The 21,630-nt window shown below is 42.0% G+C and overlaps 1 protein-coding gene across 1 annotated transcript in view; it reads left to right on the top strand.

Annotated features, from left to right (window-relative positions):
• Positions 1–10,384, top strand: part of CACHD1 (cache domain containing 1) — a 182,128-nt gene extending 171,744 nt beyond the window's left edge. Inside the window, exons 26-27 of the mRNA XM_084636325.1 lie at positions 1,494–1,595; positions 8,812–10,384. Coding sequence (XP_084492451.1) covers positions 1,494–1,595; positions 8,812–9,050 — 341 coding nt within the window. The 3' untranslated portion in view covers positions 9,051–10,384. The remainder of the gene's footprint in view (positions 1–1,493; positions 1,596–8,811) is intronic.
• The last annotated feature ends 11,246 nt before the right edge of the window (positions 10,385–21,630 follow it).

Genomic DNA, 21,630 nt, shown 5'->3' with positions numbered 1-21,630 from the left:
TGCTTTGGCTTGCTTTAATATTAAAAATATGTGGAGGGTTTTTCTTTTCTCTTAACACCTTGATATAACAGTGTGACCTTTGCTCTACAAAATAACAGGGCCAAAGGATTAACTGTCTTAGTTTGTAACCCTTCGTGTCCTTCAGTCTCACCCCAAAAAATTATTCTTAGTTTTGGGCCATATAGTGCCCACTAACGTGCAGTGGGAGCTTGCCTATTCTGCCACATATTACAGCGTGGCAAGCTCTCAGAGAATCAGAGAAGATTAGGGCTGGAAGATTGCTCAAAGCAGGACTAACCCCAATGAGATCATCCCAGACAGGGCTTTGTCAAGCTGGGCCTTAAAAACCCCTAAGAATGGAGATTCCACCACCTCCCTAGGTAACCCATTCCAGTGCTTCACCACCCTCCTAGTGAAATAGTGTTTCCTAATATCCAATCTAAACCTCCCCCACTGCAACTTGAGACCATTACTCCTTGTTCTGTCCTCTGCCACCACTGAGAACAGCCGAGCTCCGTCCTCCTTGGAACCCCCCTTCAGGCAGTTGAAGGCTGCTGTCAAATCCCCCCTCACTGTTCTCTTCTGCAGACTAAACAATCCCAGTTCCCTCAGCCACTCCTCACAGGTCATGTGCTCCAGCCCCCGAATCATTTTCGTTGCCCTCCGCTGGACTCTCTTCATTTTGTCCACATCCTTTCTGTAGTGGGGCGCCCCCTGTGTGGCCCAACCAGCTCTGGGAATGGCTCTTAGAGAGCGGAGGGACTGCAGTTCTGACTGCATGGGGGTGTAAGCTCCTGCCCGTGAGCAGCCTTGGAAGGGGCAGGCACAATCTGGCCTTTTAATTCCTAGCGTCAGTTCAACAAGAGAGTTAAATGAAAAATCAGTAAATCCTGCTTGCACTTAATTCTTTGCCATTCAGTTATGACTGTAATATTGTGTATAATAATTCTATTGTATAGTGATGGGCCCAAGGCCTCTGGATTTTGGGAGAGGTCAGAATTTCCCATGTGGCCCTCTCTTTAAAATGGGCTGAATCAAAATCCCAGATCTGAACAACGTCAAAGGTTCAAAAACCAGAGCTGGATCTGAGTTCTGCAGCTTGTATCCATTGATACTAATATAGCTCATGTCAGTAAGTCTTGCTTTTCAGTTTAAATGTTGAGCAGGCTTTAGATGCCTCCGAGGTCTCTGTGTTCTGGCATTGCTACAGGGAACCTTCATAACTTTCATTAATCAAAGCAGACAGTGGGGTAAATCAGAGTTATATTCATCCTGCTCTCAGCACTGGACGAGGACATGCACTTCTCAGCAAACCTTTGTCCCATCATTTCTGTGATGTGGAAGCTCGTAATCCCTATAAGAATTTCATAGCAGCCTCTGAAAGAAGTAGTTTATAAAACATGTCTGATTCCTTGTTATTGAATTGCTCCATTAATATAACTTAGTAAAAACACTCTGTTTTAAAACAAACCCTGCTCTCTTTTCTTTTCTAGTCAGCAACACACGGTTTATAGCAGCTGTAATTGAGCGGCACGCACATAGTCCAGAACGTAGACGTCGGTACTGGGGGCGATCAGGAACAGAGAGCGATCACGGTAAGACCTTTAAACTCCTAATGACTCTGCATTCTCAGCTTGTTTGGCAACATAGGAGATAATGCCAGACCCAAAAAAAAAAAATCTTTGCTCCTTATTGCTTCATAGTTAAACAATTTTGACACCTCTGAATGCATGACACCGTCCAGCAATGAAGCTATTTTTGTGAGAGCAGTGTTATAACACGAGCTCTTTAGCTTAATGCCCCATCCTCTGCCTGGATTGCACCACCTCTAGAATGGCCCCCACTGGTACCGCCGTCCCGAGCTCCTCACAAGACCCAGGACCCTCCCAACACCGGTGAAGTCCAACCACTGCCGGATACCATCTTCGGCTCCGGCAGCCCAAACAGATAGAATCTGTCTTACTCATGGGAGATCCGGATCCATGGCTGCGCTACAAGACATTTTTACTTTTCCCGGATCCAGAATCCCCCACTCCATCGGGACCTTCCGTCCCCAGAGAACTCATCTCCCCTGAAAGATCTGCCTGCAGTGCTGAGCCTATCATCCCCACCACGTATTACATACGTGTCTCTGGCAGCACCAATGTTGCCATCATTGGAACCCAGGCAACCTTTTCTTCCTTGGGGGATTCAGACCCACCGGAAGAACTGCCTCTCCCATACTGCTCTTACTCATTTCCCAAAAGACTTGCACGACCCTGGGAACAGCCACCGCCACATCTGCCTCTGAGTCATTGGCATGGGACCTCCACGAGCACACATCGATCCCTCCAACTGGCCATATTATCAAGCACTATTGGCTAAATTTATTATAATTTATTATAATATAATAATAATCATCTGGACCCATGGAAAAGAGCCCTTGAGGAATTCCACCATGATTTCAACAATTTCCATCCTACCATCAACCTCAGCCTGGTCCAGTCCACACAAGAGATCCACTTCCTGGACACTACAGTGCTAATAATCGATGGTCACATAAACACCACCCTATACCGGAAACCTACTGACCGCTATACTTACCTACATGCCTCCAGCTTCCATCGAGACACACCACATGATCCATTGTCTACAGCCCAAGCTCTAAGATACAACCACATTTGCTCCAATCCCTCAGACAGAGACAAGCACCAACAGGATCTCTATCAAGCATTCTGAAAACTACAATACCCACCTGCTGAAGTGAAAAAACAGATTGACAGAGCCAGAAGAGTACCCAGAAGTAACCTACTACAGGACAGGCCCAACAAAGAAAATAACAGAACGCCAATAGCTGTCACCTTCAGCCCCCAACTAAAACCTCTCCAGCGCATCATCAAAGATCTACAGCCTATCCTGAAAAATGATCCCTCACTCTCACAGATCCTGGGAGACAGACCAGTCCTCGGTTACAGACAGCCCCCCAACCTGAAGCAAATACTCTCCAGCAACCACACGCCACGCAACAAAAACACTAACCCAGGAACCTATCCTTGCAACAAAGCCCAATGCCAACTCTGTCCACATATTTATTCAGGTGACACCATCATAGGACCTAATCACATTAGCCACGCCATCAGGGATTCATTCACCTGCACATCTACCAAAGTGGTATATGCCATCATGTGCCAGCAATGCCCCTCTGCCATGTACATTGGCCAAACCAGACAGTCTCTACGGAAAAGAATAAATGGACACAAATCTGACATCAGGTATCATAACATTCAAAAGCCAGTCGGAGAACACTTCAACCTCTTTGGCCACTCAGTAAAAGACTTAAGGTGGCAATTTTGCAACAGAAAAGCTTCAAAAACAGACTCCAGCGAGAAACTGCTGAGCTTGAATTAATATGCAAACTAGATACCATTAACTTGGGTTTAATAGAGACAGGAAGTGGCTGGGTCATTACACATATTGAATCTATTTCCCCATGTTAAGTATCCTCACAAGTATCCTGACAAGTATTCTTGTCAACTGTCTAAATGGGCCATCTTGATTATCACTACAAAAGTTTTTTTCTCCAGCTGATAATAGCTCATCTTAATTAATTAGCCTCTTACAGTTTGTATGGCAACTTCCGCCTTCTCTGTATGTGTGTATATATCTTCTTACTATATGTTCCATTCTATGCATCCAGTGAAGTGGTCTGTAGCCCACGAAAGTTTATGCTCTAATAAATTTGTTAGTCTCTAAGGTGCCACAAGTACTCCTGTTCTTTTTATTGGCTAAATACGATTTCCTCAGTTAAGCTGTTTGAGGAGTTCACCAGCAGTCAGTACCCATTTCCAAGCTCTCATTGAGGAAGGTAAATTAATAGCCACAACTGCATTCTTGGAGGGGAAGCAGGAGGCTCAGGAGGAGGATACTAGTCCATTCTTCAGGATTCCCCAAAGAGATCCAGAACACCCTGTACCCATCCCTTCAGGGACCACTCTCATGAGAGTATTCTCACCCAAGATGTGAGCTCTTTACTGCAATGAGGGGCAATAGCACAAGTTACTCCACCACAATATCATGGAGATCCAAGACTCTCAACACAAGCTTTTGAACATCCTTCATACTTCAGCACCCACAAGACTGGCTAGAATGATGTGGCACACACCCACCACTTGTGCTCCTACACTCAAGGGTGTGGAGAGACACTATTGTGTACCAGCTAAAGGCTCAGAATTTCTATTTTCCCACCCACCTCCCAATTCTGTGGTGGTTCAGGCTGCTTCCAAAAGATCCAAGCAGCAAAATCCTAGATCTATGCCACTAGTTAAAAAGGAAAATACTTAGACCCATAGGCGCCAACTACATGGGGGCTCAGGGGCTCAAGTACCCATGGAAAAAAATAGGGGGTGCTCAGCACCCACCAGCCATACTGGTTCTGGCCCCCAGGGCTGACTGCCAATCAGCTGTTCAGCAGGTGGGATGCGCTGGGGAAGGGGGGACAGAGAGGAGGGAGTAACAAGCAAGGAGAGCAGGGCCTCGGGGGAGGGGGCAGAGCGAGGTTGGGAAGAGGTGGAGCGAGAGCGGGGCCTCAGGGAAGGGGACAGAGTGGGAACAAGAAGAGGTGGAATGAGGGCAGGGCCTTGGGGGAAGAGCTGGAGAGATGGTGAGGCCTCAGGGGAGGGGTGGAGCTCCCACCAGGAAAAATACAAGTCAGTGCCTGTGCTTAGACTTACTGGGGAGGGGTTTTCTCATCGTCCAGTTTACAATTCAAGATAGCCAATTATCAAGCGCTATTGGCTAAATATGATTTCCTCATTTATGCTGTTTGAGGAATTCACCAGCAGTCTCCCACAGTAGGACTCTACCCCTTTCCAAGCTCTCACTGAGGAAGATAAATTAATAGCCAGAACTGCATTTGCTGTGGCTGATACTTCCTCTAGGGTCTTGGCTACGGTCATCATTATGCAAAGAGAGCCCTGACTCCATTCTTCAGGATTCCCCAGGGAGGTCCAGAACACCACTGAGAACCTCCCCTATGTTGAATCCCACCTCTTGAAGATGGACAATTCCCTACACACCCTCAAGGATTCTAGGGCCACCCTTCAATCACTGGGCATTTATACACCGGCCCCCAAAAGGAAGTTTCATCACCAGTCAACCACACCGCAGTATAGGTACCAACACTTTCACCACTGAAGGCCATCCAAACAATCAGGTAAAAAACAAAAGGTTCAAAGGTCCCTCTTTCCCATGCCTCCTGCTACTGCCTCGACATTTCAATCTCAGCCCCCAGCCAGGAGATATTTTTGATGCGAGCTCGACATCCGTGAACCAATAAGCTTAACACCTCATAACTGCCCTACTCCATTTGGGGGTCGTCTAGCACTCTTTTTTGACACCTGGAGTATGATAGACAAGTGGGTGCTGAACATCATCCACTATGGCAATACAATCAAGTTTGTGATGCAACCTCCTCCAAAACCCCCATACCCATCCCTTTGGGGACCACTCTCATGACAGTATTCTCACCCAAGAGATGAGCTCTTTACTGTAGTGAGGGGCAACAGAATGTGTTCCTCCACCACAATATCATGGAATGGGATTTTACTCTACCTGCTTCTTCATACCCAACCACAAGGGCGGATGGAGACCAATCCTCAATCTCTGTCATCTCAGTTGCTTCATCCACAAACTCAGATTTCGCATGGTCATGTTGGCAGCGATAATTTCATCATTAGATAAAGGCACATGGTTCATGACTCTCGATGTGAAAGACTCGTACTTTGACATAGACATTCGTCCCTCCCACAGACACTTTCTCAGATTTATGGTGGGATCCGACCATTTGCAATACAGAGTGCTACCATTCAGTATTCACAGGTATTTTCAGTGGTGGCTGCTCATATCAGACATAATGGCCTACGTTTTTTCCTGTACCTCGACAACTGGCTGCTCACCGCCATATCCCGCCAAGAGGCCTACGCATCTATTTCTGTGATCCTCCTCACCTCTCTGGAAGTCAGTGTAAACATCGAAAAGTCTGTGTTCACCCCCACACAGTCTGTGGACTTCATTGAGGCAACTTTGAACTCTATCACTCTGAGGCTTACCTGCCCACAGACAGGTTCCAGATTATGAACGAGATCATTAGCTCACGTTATGAGCAATCCTCAAGTGACGACCAAGGCATGCCTGTCCATACTTGGCCACATGGCCTCATGCCCATAGATCACTCCATTCATGAGACTCAACCTTCAAGCAAGTTATCTTCAAGCAAGGCTACAGTCAGTGTGCTCACCAAGTCATCTATGAACCTTCCCTTCACAGTTCCCACCAAGGTACTGTCCTTCCCTCCAGTGGTGGACAAACCCTTATCATGTATGTGTGGGTGTCCCCCCTCTTCTCCAGACCAAAGCTGCCATTACCATTGCATCCCGACTAGGCCGGAAAGCTTATGTGAACAACCACACCACCACACAAGGGACATGAACACCTCAAGAGTCCAGGGTGTGCACACTGATGTCCTGAAACTTTGGGCAGTAAGGAAAACATGTGAGTTCTTTCTCCCATTTATCCACTCTTACTACATCCTGATAATGTCGGACAACACTGCAACTGTATTCCATATCAACAAGCAAGGGGGAGCGAAATCGCCTCAGTTGGAAGCACAAAGCGAGCCAGGACATTTGCACGGACCAACAGCACTGCTGTCAAAACTCTCCGACCCTGGGCGTGTGGTGCGGATATGTAACCTCACAGTGGAATACAGGTAGGGACCACACATCTCAAGAATCTCCAGTTACAGGTAAGTAACCTCCTCTTTTAGATATCCATAGCTTCATCACAGATAGGAGAGATGAGACTTCCCCATCATCATATCCTTTCCTGGTTTCTCTCAGTCATAGGGACACTATGACTCAGATTGTGAAAAGTAACTAGTGATTTCAGGTGCCCAAGGTGAGACATCTTTAGAGAACCCTGATTTTCAAAGGTGAATTTGAGAAGGCAAAAATTGAGGCAGCCAAAATCACTAGCCACTTTTCACTACTCTTGGCCAGTATCTTCTCAGAGAGGGAATTCAACAATCATAAAAACTACCGATCGTACAGATAACAAAAATAGTGTGCTCTTTGGAATGGGAGGGGTTGCCTGGGAGTAGAATACAGTTGCTTATTGGGCCAGGGAACGAGGCACTCTCCAGCAGGGTTATGCACCTTCATATATGTTGTGCACCTTCATATATGTGAAAGATTTGCAATTTAACACTTGAGTCACCTCAGGTGCCTCATACAATTCAGTATCCCTTCTCTCAAAGAAATGAGAGAGTTTTTTTATGTAGAAGAAATGCAAGACCAGAAAACAGCTGGACAGAGGTTGCTAGACCACACAGCAAATACCTGGTGAAATCAATAGAATTAAACTGTATATTTTAACAGTCCTGTAACCAGTCTTGCAACTAATTTACGTTAGTCTCAAGACCCTAAAACAGTTGAAAGGTAACAAAACATAAGCCCTTATTTAGCAGAGAACAAAATGTTCTATTTTTTGTGGGTTTTGTTTTCAGAGCTGTAATACTGTTCTCATAGTTACAGCACATAAAGTAAGTTCAGGAAATGCCATGACCAAACTGAAATTCACTTTTGGTATTCTAGATTAAACTAGCTACGTGATATGAAAGCCTTTTTAGGAGTTAGGTGATATAAGATGTATTTTGATTATCTTCCTTTCTTGGTAGACCAAATTAATATTCTTGTCAGATATCCAGCCTGATCAGTTGCAAAGGATGCGGTTTCTTGAACACAGGCGTACCAGGCTGCTTTGAGGGTTTTGCAGTAGATCTGCTGTGGCACTTGTCTGAGATCAGGCAAGATTTCAAGTAGCTGGTAGGCTGGGTACATTGTGATACTCAGAGTATTTCCCTGTCTCCCTGCTGTAGTCATTTAATTTCATGAGATTTTAGCCAGAAAAGGGTTTGCAGGATTTGGCTCGATTAATCCATTTGAAGTACTTTCTTATAGATTCACTAGATCTAACTCCTCAACACAGTGTGTTATATATATATATATATATTTTGTTACAAAACATGTCTACTCAGCTGTCTACAAGCAGATTGGTTTGGCTGTCACAAATCTGAGCAGAGCAGCTCATAGGTAGGTACTGATGGATGCTTGCAGTATATTCAGCAGAATATTAATATTCTGTCACTTCTGAAACTTTAAGAAAAGTTCTGTAATATTTTTTACAAAAATTTCAGAACTTTGAAAATAGAACACTTTCATCTGCAAGGACCTTTTTCATTTTAAATGTATATATATATCATTTTAAAAAATCATACAGCAATAATGTGAAGTATTTACAGTTAGAATAGTTGATGGCTTTTCTAAGGAAGTTTTAGTTTATTAGGAATGGGAATAATGTACAATTTAAAGAGTATAGCTCAAAATTTGACCTAGTTTTTGTTCCTTATCTATTTGCAAAGTCCAAATAATTTTCAAGGCTTTTGCCTCCAAAACCATACTTCTTCTTTATTGTGTATCTTTAAATAAATGCCAGTAGGTAGGTAGGTTTGTTTGTTTGGTAGGGAACCAGATATTTCAAAGTGAAGCTGCCAAGAGGCTATTTAAAAGCAGGGGAGAAGAGGGAGGAAGGAACTATTTTAAAACTGTACAAGATTGTCTACTGTGTGTCTTTATTTGAAAACTGTTTGTTGGGCCCTATTCTGTAAATTACTGAGTTCCTCCATTGATTTCAATGGGTTTTGGGGTATTCAGCACCTTGAAATGTTGGGCCTTTTGCCCTAGACTATCTGTTCTTTTGTGTTGTTTTGTGTTCTAGGCTATAGCACTATGAGTCCTCAGGAAGACAGTGAAAATCCTCCATGCAATAATGATCCACTATCAGCTGGTGTTGATGTTGGAAACCACGATGAAGATTTAGATCTTGATACCCCACCTCAAACAGCTGCACTCTTGAGTCACAAGTTTCACCACTACAGGTTGCACCATCCAACTCTTCATCACAGCCACCACTTACAGGCGGCAGTCACAGTGCACACTGTGGATGCGGAATGCTAATAGACTTTATTCTTTGGGAAAAGATGACAAAAGAAATGCAGTTCGTTAGCAACGATCCATACAGCAATGGGGAGCTTTGTGGTTGTGCTTTTACCAGGAGTGGTTTAACTACCTTCCTAAAGAAGCTGTTACACGCACACAACCTTTACATTTACAAAATGTAACGTTGGCTCTGGAATGGAGGGAAAATGAGCATGATGAATGGACCTGCCATAACATTTTAATAAAATGCAGCAGGAGGCCTGTTAATCCTCCAAACACAGGGATAAAAGTTTATACAGTAACTGAAACTTTAGGAACCCTGTTAAGCTGAGCCAAGAGAAGGGAGAGCTCAAAGAAGATGAAGATGTTTTACTTTTCTTAACTGGAAGAGTATAAATCTGTGCAGCCAGAGACAAAAAAGGTGCTGGATACAGAAATGGGTTTTTTGAGGTTTCCGTTTGTTTTTTAGAAAGTACATTGCTCTTACAATTGCTGTGTGGGACCTGGGACAGTGCATCTCAAGATTTTTAAGTAAAGGATTATTTTTCTACTATTTATTGAACTTGAAACATTCATGAACTTTGGGGGGAGGGGAAAACACATTAGTGACTATTGACAAGGACAGCATACATTCTGTGCGATGGTGAAGTCATTCTTCCAAGGAAGGTGTCTGTTTCTTATTAGCTGATATTCATCCACAGCCCCACTTTGCAAAAAGAGAAAATGAAGAATCACTCTCTGATTTGTTTACATGTTTTCTAGCCACAGTCGTTTTGTGTAAACTTTACCACCTGATTTGTAATAGGCTGGGTGTTTTTAAATTTGCAAAAGGGGAGAATCCTCTGCTTCCCTACCAAAGCACTAAGTATTCTCCCTGTCTTTACACCTCTGACCACCCTTAAAGACCCTCAGGATCTGGCACAGGATTCCTTTCACTGTAATAATACAGTATTTGAACTGCATTAACAATCAGAGAATTCCAAAATGAAATACATCCCATTTCTCTGTTTCCTTAGACCATTGGCAAAACCAGAAGGTGGTAAAACACATTGTAAAATTCAGGTTGTTACAGAAGGTTTCTGTTGAAATCGTAATTATAAGCTGCTGCTGTTTATCTGGAATTTAATACTGCTTTGTGATTCATGCAGGGATTAATCAAGTCTCTCTAATACAACATGGGGCATCGTAATTTTAAATTAGTTTTAAATCACAGTGTTGTATTTTAGATTCACATTGTGTGATTAAAATGTTATAAAAACATTCTTGCACTGTGCATATGATAAACATCCATTTATGTAGGTTTTTTTTTAAAGATTTCTGAATACTGTTTTAACAAATAGGGTACTTAATACTGTATTATGTAAAAAAAATTGGTTCATAAACAGTACAGTAAAGTAAGTATACGTGTGATATCAGGATACCCCTTTATACTATGTATAAAATTTCAATCTCTAGTGAAATAAACTGTATAAAGTATAGTTCTGTGAATTACCTCTCGTTGAACTCCGATTATTCTCTTTCATTTCCCTCTCATTGTGTGGCTGAATTGGCATCTCCAAGGAAAGTTCTATGAACCCCTTGATAGTCAGGACTCATCTCTTATTTCAGTGGTTCTATCTCTAGTTCTGATGGGCTTGATTTTTACATGCAGTTTACAGTATTTGTTTTAAAAAATCTATTTTAAGAAGCCCTGTTTGTAACTACTTTGAACATTAAATCTTCTGGGAAAGTTCAAGCACAGTGCAAGCTTACCATAGCCAATAATAACAGCATATAGAAAAAATAAGGTATTGAAAACGTGGTTGTGTCTGCTTTGTTGTTTGTTGCTGGTTTTATGGGTCTTTTGCTGAGCAGGCAGTTCCTGAAAGATCTTAAATCCTGTTCATGTTTTGAAATATTCATGCTAGAATCTTGTTTCTCTTTTTGGAGCACAGAATATCTTTGATCTTTGTGCCCAACTTACTGGGAGTTCTGAGTGAGAATCAAAGGTAATACCTGGCTCTTGGGCAATAAGCTATAGGTAACTACTCTTTTCATGTTTGCCAAGGGAAATGGAAAATATGCCATCTTAGCATTAGCATGAGGCAAAACAAAAAGCATATGTAGTTAAGAGGCAAGAAACGTTAAGCATAAAAGTGAACGTATGCGTCAGCCTTCAAAGATGGAAATTGCTGAAATAAATAAAAATTGCAAAAGATTTTGTTAATAGTTTGTACTATATATTAAGCACAATCCTGTAGTTACTCTTAGATAATTATCCAGTCCTGTAGTACCCCAAAAGGTCTCTCATTTAAGTCCACTTTAAAGTGGATTGATCTAAGTCACAAAAAGGCACTCAGTGCGAAACGAAAGTGTCCATGCAGGGGGTTAGTACAGAATAGCTATGGCACTTCAAATGCTAGCTTATGTCACACTAACTTTCCCATATAGACAAGCCCTTAGTAGAGGCTCTTGAACTAATGGAGTATACTACCTTTTTCCCCCAGTCCTTTAGTTTGAGCTATACCAGAATAATTTTCTTTATGTGTACAGTAGTATAAATGGAAATGAAGGAAAAAAATACAATTGGCCAGATCCACACCTGATGTAATTAGTATAGCTCCACTGAAGTACAGTCTGATTTACACCAGCTGAGGATGTGGCCCCTTTTCGCTATCAGAAAGAGGCCGTGTAAGTAAAGCCCTAATTAAACTAACACTACTATTTACAGAATGTAAATTTGTTAATCTCATATTTATGAGCTAGAAATCAATGTCCCATTACTCCAGTGTATTCACTGTAACTTTTTAATAGCTTCAACTGGAAATCCTATGTATAATATCTAATTATTTTATTGATGTGTATGAATGCAGACAACATAAAGGAAAACAGATTAATAATACTTCAACCACTTAGCAGAAAGTAAATTACTAATTTTTTTAACTGATATATTTTACCTACTTGTTTTTAAGTTAAAACATTGCTCACTAATGTGGATAGGAACAGACAGCAGTGTGTTCTCAGTAGCAAGGCTTAGTTTCTGGAAGTTGCTTCTGTCAGAAATACATCTAAGCTGCATTCAGGAAGCATCGTATGACATATCTCCTTTGTCCAGGCTTTCTGCTAGTTGCTTAATCTAAAACCCCAGCAATTGGCCTTGAAGGTTGCTGAGCTGCAAGGGGTCATGGTGTGTGTATTTAGTACCTGTTTTGTTGTTTTTATTCTTAACTGTTTACAGTATGCCCAGTTCCTATGGAGAGGGACACCTGATATGTGCTTGCAATAATGAGACCAGCTGAAGCTTCTGCTATTACATAACTTGAGAAATAAGAAGAGGTGTGTTGGCAGACTATTAACTTCATTATGAGAGTTTCTAGATCTGTAGCCATCTTAAAGCCCTGAGCTGATAGGTGGTACAAGTCTGAAACAACAAGGTATCATTAGTGAGCCTGTGAATAGCTCCATATAAGCCCCTACCCTGGCAATCAAAGTAGTTGTACTGTGATTGTCATCTCTCCCAGGTGAATGGCAAAGTTCTTAGCCCTTTCTCACATGTATTCCTTCCTAGATTTACATAAGGACAAACATACTGTCAACACAGTGCCCAGTTCTTTGCCCCAACCCTTAAATCAGCCACCCTGAAAAGGGAGTAACCGTTCTCTGTTTTGACCTCTCAATTTTAGCTATTTTTAGATGCAGTTGAACACAGGACGACTGTAATTTCTGCGATACCCTTGTTTTATTGTAGAGTGCCAAACAAGGACACAGTTTCATAGTCTGCAGAATGTACAGGTGAATCAAATCCCAAATCCAAGCACTTTGGTAGCTGAAAGCTGGCCATGCCCATTCAGGGACATATGCTCTTGGCAAATCTGCTTCACTGTGAGACATTTATTGGACTGACAAAACAAAAAGTCCAGTATATACAGAGGTGCGAGTGTTTGTCTACAGGAGGATGCTTAGTGGAGTGAGAGAATGAAATAAATGTACCCAGAAAAGATGAGCTGCAGCATTTTTCTTTTTAATGAGGGTCTTGCTGCCATTCCCTCCCCAGTTAGTCAGCTGTGTTGACTGAGGTTCAAGGACCTACAGTGAACTGTGTGCTCAGATGAGTTCCCAGGAGCCTGCTGGATCTTCGCTCTAACCAATAGACCATGTGGCCTTTCATTAATTTTTACTTGCTTTGATTTCTGAAACTCTGTCAATTAAGTCAGCCTCATTACACACGTTTTCTTTTCATTCTTCCAGAAAAATGAATTTTTTAAAGCCTGTTCAGTATTAAAGATATGATGCGCTTCATTATATATGTGTTCATTGATCCTAAATGATCTTAATGCCTTCAGTAATTTTAACAGATTATGGTGTGTTGATGATTTTATGGCTATTGTGTAAGTATGGCTTTGACAAGTAACCCAGCTAGTTCACTCAGGTCAGTGAAGCTGTTTACATGTTCAGGATTTATAGCTTCACAATGGATCAAAGGAGGTTATTTTTACTTGTTGGAATTATTGCTTTGGCAATGTGATTTTGAAAGGAAAGGTGGTTATGAGTTGTCTAGAGGCATTTTATCAGGCACTTAAATCATGAAAAGTTATCTGAACCTTGCCCATTCAAAGTGAGAGAGGGAACAGAAGATAATTCATGAAGGACTCACAAAAGCAGCAGTATATGGGTGCTGATGATAGTGAGTACTAGGGTTGTAAGGTTCTGTTCAAAGAGGTGAAACAAAAATTATGGTCACAAAAGAAATTTGTTCAAATTGTTGCAAAGCTGGTGACACGTAAGAAAAATCTGATAAAAGGAAGAAAGATACTTGCTGCACAAGGCTATACTGGTGATCTGGGGAAGGAGACCCAATAATTCAAAAGCATCTGGCCTGTTGGTGGTGGTCTAAAGGCTGGAGAAGGGAGCCTGTTGCACCATGCCATACAGAAGTCCTTAAAAACATGCCTGTCTTCGTTCTTTATTTTGCATCTCATGGTGTGATGGCAGTTGAGTAATGGACTGGTCTTGCATTAGAATGTTAAACATTTCCAGCTTTATTTTAATAGATGGATTAAACTGATAACTTAAAACCATAACTATAGGTAATAAAATCAGACGTGTGCTGAAATAATTTGGCAAAAAAGAAAGTCTGTGAAATAGTTATGGTCCAAATGTATATTCTGTCTCCAGTTTTCTCTCTCAGAGAAATTTTATTTAGTTGAATTCTACTGTGAATTCCAATGGCATAATGTTGAATTTCTGTTTGAGTGTCACACAGTTTCGAGAGTTGCAAGTTCTAGTAATGAATCTACAAGATGTAATTCTTGCACAATAATATTAACAGTTCAAAATCTGTTTATTTTAATTGCAGCCAGACTGAAAAAAATGTTTCTGAAAACATAAACCAAAGTAAGTTATTTTTGTAACCTCATCCAGAAAACCTGGATAACAGGAGAGTGGATTTTTTTTTTCCTCCTCATAAAAATAGAAAAAAATATAGAAGTCAGTCTGAGACATCAGTAAGTGTTTTTGTATCTCACAAACAGCGAAAAAATCACATTACAGTTTCTGTGGAAACCATTCCTTTTTATTATTGAAGAGCAAAATAGTTTAAACTCACATAAATTTAAAATGTCCGTGGGAAGGTTTCCGTGTTGCCAATTTTCCACATTTTAATAAGTTATTGCATTTTTTAGGGACAGAGTTATGAATTATTGTGTAATGTCCACTCTAAACTCTAATGTCTTGCAATGGTAAATTACAAGCTAGCTGTCAGACTGAACACCAATGACAGTGAGATGTATGTGACCCTCTCTCAATATGTGCCAGTTATTCAGTCACTTACTATGTGACTTGAGTGACAAGGCATTACAGAGATAGTCAGAACAAAACACATACAATTCTCAATACTTCTCTGGATTTTTGTCAAGTTCTTCTTTCCACAAAGAGCCATGTTCTCAGTTGGTGTACATGAGAGTAGTAATGGGGCTATGCTGATTTACACAACAGAGCGTCTGGCCCAGTGGTTTGATTTCACAATTTTCATGGTACTTTTCATGGTTCGGTTTCGTTTGGGTTTTTTGGTTTAGTTTTCCTTTCTCTTTGGTGACCCTTCAGTCTCACTTATTTTGTTTTCTGTCCCTAGAAAATAATTTTGACATCCTTTTCCCAATGAATACAGAAACAGTTTCCCAGAAGTCCCCTGTCGGATACCACAATATTCTTTTCAGCATGTTGCCCCTATAGCTTGGTTGTCCATACTAGGAAAATTAGAGTGTGTACCTTAGCTCTGGTGGAGCAATGGTGAAAGCTGTAGTGTTGACAAGTTCTGGGTTAGATGACCCTGTGATAAAGAGAGTCTGATCCCTGTGTACATTGCATTCTCAACAGTGGCGTAGCTGTGTGAGTGGTGAAATACCTGAGTAGGTACATTTGACTTTTGTGATCATTTCGTCTGACCTCACGTAACACAGGCCACAGATTTCCCCTGAATTAATATAATTAACTAATAATAACAGCACTCCCCTGTTTCATATCCGGTAGCTGTGGTTGAACAAGAGCATATATTTTAGAAAAACATCAAATCTTGATTTAATAATTGCTAGTGATAGAGAATCCATTATAACTCTTAGGAGGTTGTATAATGGTTGATTAACCCTCACTATTTAAAAAAAAAAAGTGTTTTATTTTTAGTGTGAATTTGTCTAGCTTCAACTTCCAGGTATTGGATCTTATTATACCTTTGTCTATTGGAGAGACCTCCGTTATCAAATGTCTGTTGTCCATGTAGATCGTTAGAGACTGTGATCCAGTAACTTAACCTTTTTGATAAGATAAATAGATTGTTACTTGAGTCTCTCTGTAGAACATGTATAATGACTGTGCGGAATGAACTCCCCATGAACGAAGGAACATCGCAAACCGCACCACTTTCTGCTCTAAGTGCAGGGTGCATTTCTTTGACCTTGCCTTATATAAACACACAGCCACAGGTATATTTACTTAACCAAAACAAAAACAACCCTATCAAAACAAGACACTCCACTGCACATACTTCTCCTTATGCAAAGAAGATGAGAGAACAAACAACACACGACAGATGTGTAGTCATGTTGCTTAATGCACTCTTGGAAGGAGCTCAGATACTATGTTGATGAGCATGGTATAAAAACTTATTTAGAATAGATTTTTTCCAATCTACAATCATTCTTGTGGCTCTTCTCTGACCTCTTTTCTATTCATCAACATGCCTCTTGAAGTGTGGACACCAGAACTGGACACAGTATTCCAGTAGCAGTCTCAGCCGAGCCCAATACAGAAGTATTATGACCTCCCTACTCCTACTTAATATTTCCTTGTTTATGTATCCAGTGATTGCATTAGCTCTTTTGCTCACAGCATTGCATTGGGAGCGAATGTTCAGCTGATTATCCACCATAACTCCCAAGTTTTTTCAGTCACTGCTTTGCATGATAGAGTCCCCCATCCTGCAAGTATGGCCTACATTCTTTCTTTGTTTTGTATGCCCTTGCACTTGACCATATTGAAATGCATGTTGTTTGCTTATGCCTAGCTTAACAAGTGATGCAGATTGCTCTGCATCAGTGACTTGTCCTCTTCATTATCTACCACTCCTCTAATCTTTGTGTTGCCTGAAAATGTTATCAAAAATTATTTCATGTTTTCTCCCGTGTCATTGATAAAAATTAATTTTATAGGGACAGTCCCGATTTTTGGGTCTTTTTCTTATATAGGCTCCTATTACCTCCCACTGCCTGTCCCGATTTTTCACATTTGCTGTCTGGTCACCCTAATACTACTGGCTCCAGCCCCTCCCTTGGCACAGCGCAAAGGTAGCATGTACATACAGGAGAGGCTGGGGAAGAAAGGACTTCTGGGTCTGGAACTCAGATTTGCAGCATGCTGAAGAGCAAGATGGCAACCATCTAGCAACCTGCCACTAGATCAGCCATGGACACAAATGACAAAGGTACACAGGACTGAACTCCAAACACACTGTGTTACCCCATCTGCTTCTGACAGATACCCAAGGAGTCTTTTTCTTATACAAACGTTGCCGAAGCATAGCTTGTCAGGCCAGTAAAGTCCCATTAAAATTGATGAGGGAGAATGAGGCCCATGCAGGTGGAGGAAGGATTTATTCTGAAGCAGGGAGGGAACTGTGCTAGAATGGGGTGTGATTGTGTGATGCTGGGGCCTGGAGTCTCATCTTGAGTATAGTAACCTACTGTGCAATTTACTGAAGAGAGGTATACTTATCCTTAGGGCCCTAAGGGGTAATATTTCTGCTCAGTCTCATTCTCTCTGGTCCTGAGTTATGACTCATAGAGATGAGCTTGTTTTGTGGTGGTTTGTTTGGAGATTCCTGCTGAGTTTAAATACATCCTTCAAAGTGATCTGGTGAAGATATGCCCTGATCAACAAAGGTTATAAATCCTATTGTAAATACTGCAGTTCTGAAAATAGATGAAAGTTACGTTTCATTGCATTGATTTTCTTTGAACTGCTATTTACTTACTTTACAAGTTATATGAATGCATGCTCTAAACCAAGTACAATATACATAGAAACCCTACAACGATCTAACAATAGATAGGTGAGACATATCAATATTTAACTTTTAGTGCTCTGTACTTAATATAAATGGATATTGTTGCTGAAGCCAAAATTGCTATTTATTTACAGATATTTTTCTTGTCTCTATGCTACAAAATTGGTAACTGAGTACTTGCAGTCAACCAACCACGTCTTTTTATTGAGGCAATGTCTACAGTAGGAGTGATATATTTTTATAGGAATACTGGTATACTATACTGTCAAAGCACTCCTAGTGTGGGCACAGGTATACTGATAAAGGCATGCTTTGTACAGGTACAGTAAACCCCCCCACCCCCCACAAGCAAAACAAGCTAAACTGATAAAAGAGCAGCTTTGCCAGTATAGCTGTGTCTACATTAGGGACGTTGGTTGGAACAGCTGTGTCTGCGAAGGATCACATTTCAAACCACTTGCTGACATAGCAATGCGGGCAAAAGTCTATAGTGTAGACCTGCTTGTTGATGCATTATTTCTAAGCACTGAATAACTGCACTGTACCATCTTTAACAGCTACCAAGTTCCAGTCAAGAAGTGGATTTTCAGTTGTAGGCAAAGGCCATATCTACACTAGCATGACCCCATAGTGTAGACGAGGGGTCTCAAACTCGAATCACCAGGAGGGCCACATGAGGACTCGTACGTTGGCCCAAGGGCCACATCACCCCCCACTCCACCCCTGCCCGTGGGGTGCAGGAGGGAGTGTGGGGTGCAGCAGGGGGCTCAGGGCAAGGGGTTGGGGTTGGGGTGCAGGAAGGCGTGCGGGGTGTGGCGGGATTGGGGTGCAGGCAGGGGGCTCAGGGCAGGGAGTTGGTGTGCAGGAGGGGTTTGGGTTCTGGCCCGGCACCACTTACCTTGAGCGGCTCCGGTGTGGCAGGGGCGTGCACCGGGACTAGGGTAGGCTTCCTGCCAGCCCTGGCCCCGGCCCCGTGCCGCGCCACTCCGCTCCGGGAAGCGGTGGGCACCCTGTCCCTGTGGCCCCAGTGGGAGAGGAGCAGAGAACTCCGTGAGCTGTTCTTGCCTGTGGGTACCTCCCCTGAAGTTCCCATTGGCCGCGCTTCCCTGTTCCTGGCCAATGGGAGCTTCAGGGGAGGTACCCACAGGCAAGAACAGCTCACGGTGATGGGGTTCTCTGCTCCCCCTCTCCCCTGGGCTGCAGGGAAACGGTGCCCGCCGCTTCCCGGAGCGGCTCAGGGCCCTCAGCACCATGAGGTTGGCAAATCCACGGGCTGGATCCAAAGCTCTGAGGGGCCGGATCTGGCCCAGGGCCATAGGTTGCCCACCCCTGGCCTGGAGGTAGGCTGGGGACGCGGTGCGCTGGGGAGGGGCCGTGGGGAGCGTGGCGGGCCGCAAGGAAGAACCCCGCTGGCCGCGTGTTTGAGACCCCTAGCGTAGACACAGCCTACAGCAATGGAAGGGGTTTTCCCATTGCTGTAGGAACACCACCTCCCCAACGCAATAGTAGCTGGATTGAGGAAAGCATTCTTCCATCAACATAGCCACATCTACGCCGGGGGTTAAGTTGGCATAGCTACAGCAAACACTGCTGAGTGCCATAGCTACATTTTAAGTGTCGACCAGGCCAAGATGACTCCCATGAGCATTTTGTGTGTCAGTTTTCAACATGCTTTAGCATCTTTATGGAGGTCAAGTTGCAACAGTTCAGAAATGTCTGATTTTGGTCATATATTGAAATACACAGAGATATTTAATGTCATTACATATGTTATGTAGACATATGTTATGTGCAAGCAAAGAGAAAGCAGCCTTTTGTTGACTCTGCATCTCTGCTTGAATCATGCGACCTGGTAGTCTCTGAAACAATCCGGTGCTAGCCAGCTGGCCACTGTCAGACAGGACACCTAACTAGATGGACCTGAGATCTGACCCAATATTGCAATTCCTATGTTCCTAAGTACTTGGAGAACTAACCATTAATTGAAATATCTCCTGTATTAAAATAAGCCTAACAGTTAAGCAAATACACTCCTCAACTCACAACTCCTGACTCTCAAAACTTCAGTCTGAGTGTCTAGAATTATTCTGATTGCTAATCACCTAGTTTATAATCATGTACATCACAGTCAGCTGACCCTGCATTCTGCAGAAGACTGGAGATTATGCAACAGATTCAGATTTTTTATTTCAGGTTTTTATTTTACCATAAAAATGAATAACTCAGTAACGATTACCCCTGTCGTGTTTCATTTGATATTAAATCATTGCCCCAAAAACTTATTTTCATTGTGCTTCAGAATTTGGTATGGAAAATGCAAACTATAGTTAGCACCTGTGGTAGCTGTTGGAGCCAATTTACATTTATGGGATAAATATGTTTGGTGGATGCTTAAATGATCAGCATTGAATTCATTAACGTTTGACAATAACATGTAAATCTTTATATTTCAAAATTATACCACATTGCAATGGAAGGGGCAGCTCTTACCTCAGGGTTTATTCTTTCAAGCTGTATATGAACTCTGGAAAATACTTTTTAATTGGTTTACACTCTTATTTGCATTAAGTAGGGCTAGAAACTTTTTTAAAATGAAAGTTTGCATTTTGCTGCGGTGGATGAATTCTGGACCCTGGTCATAGGAATGGTGGATTTCAATAATGAATAAATATGTTCCAGAGTTCAGAAAATATGCAAAAGGGAGACATAAGCAAAGTAGCCATTTTCTGGAGGGTTGCAGTTATATATTTCCTTCATCTCCTAGTGGAGGGAGGGTGGTCTAGATTTTCCCAATTTTAGTGCATGGCTCTAAACCTTGGCTGTTACTACATCTACACAAACACTAGTTTGTCTGAATCTTAATATCATTAGAAATGTGTCCAGATGTCACTGAATTTTGGACAAATTTGAACCCAGATACTAATTTTGTGGCTCAGATCCATCTCTAATTGGTATGTAGGCAACAAATCTCATTATTTGTACAAAATGGAGATTTTAAGATAGCAAAGATTTTAAAATTTATATTTGATTTAAAATACTAATAACAAAAAAATAAGAGGAAAAGTTAAGTTCAAGATTAAAATTTAGCAAAACGCAGTGTAGGGTCAATCCAAGGACCATGTCATGTCAATGTATAGTTGTATTCATGAATGAGGGTGTCAGTGATCAATACACTATTTTTTTTTATAGTGTAAAAACACGTTAAAGAACCAAATTACTTCCTACATTATGGGCTTATGCAAATTCACTGCTCAAGCCTATTTCTGTATTGGGCTGAATCTGAACACCCCAAAATTTAAGACAGTTCAGATGCAGATTTGAATCCTCAAATTTAGGAGTATTCACTTATAGGGCTTTGATTACAGGTATGGGCCTGAACCAAATCCAGACAAGATGGGTCTGATTCCCTTCTTGCCTACATCAGTGTAATTCAGTTGACTTCAGTGGAATTATTCCCAGTTTACACAAGGGCAAGTAAGAATGTAACTGCTTTAGGGCTGTAACTCTTTTATTCTGCTTTCAAAGTGACATAAACTAAATTGGAAAAAAGCACTCTTATTCTGGAATAAGTGAATCCACCTGGGGATTTATACCGGTATAACTACAGCAGTATAATTATACTGGTATCACTATGCTGGAAAATTTCACTATGTAGACAAGCCCGTAGAGCAGGGGTCTCAAAGTCCAGGCCCATGGGCCATCTGCAGCCCGAGAACCCCCCCACTGCAGCCCACAGAGGAGAGACGCAGGCAGACATGCTGCCAGCAATGTCTGCTGCAGGCTCTGCCCCTTGCAACTCCCATTGGCTGGGGGAGAGGGACAGCGATATCATCACTAGTTGCCGGGCAGAGTCAGCCATGGAGGCAGCCTCACTTTTTTCCACGATAATACATACAAGTCAAAATACTGAACACAGCTATCTGATGCACACCTTGCTGCAATCCCAAAGGTTTCAACTGCTCAGTCACTGAGGCCAAACATCAACAAACTGACAGAACTGAAGCATTGCTAGGTGTCTGGCAAACACTAAAAACCATCTGGCAGGCGAAGAATTGTATAAAG

Source organism: Lepidochelys olivacea (genome assembly GCF_965140295.1).
Source record: "Lepidochelys olivacea isolate rLepOli2 genome assembly, chromosome: 8".
NCBI classification, from domain to species: Eukaryota; Metazoa; Chordata; order Testudines; family Cheloniidae; genus Lepidochelys; species Lepidochelys olivacea.
Note: the sequence above shows the minus strand (reverse complement) of the source record. Positions and strands in the feature narration are given on the sequence as shown.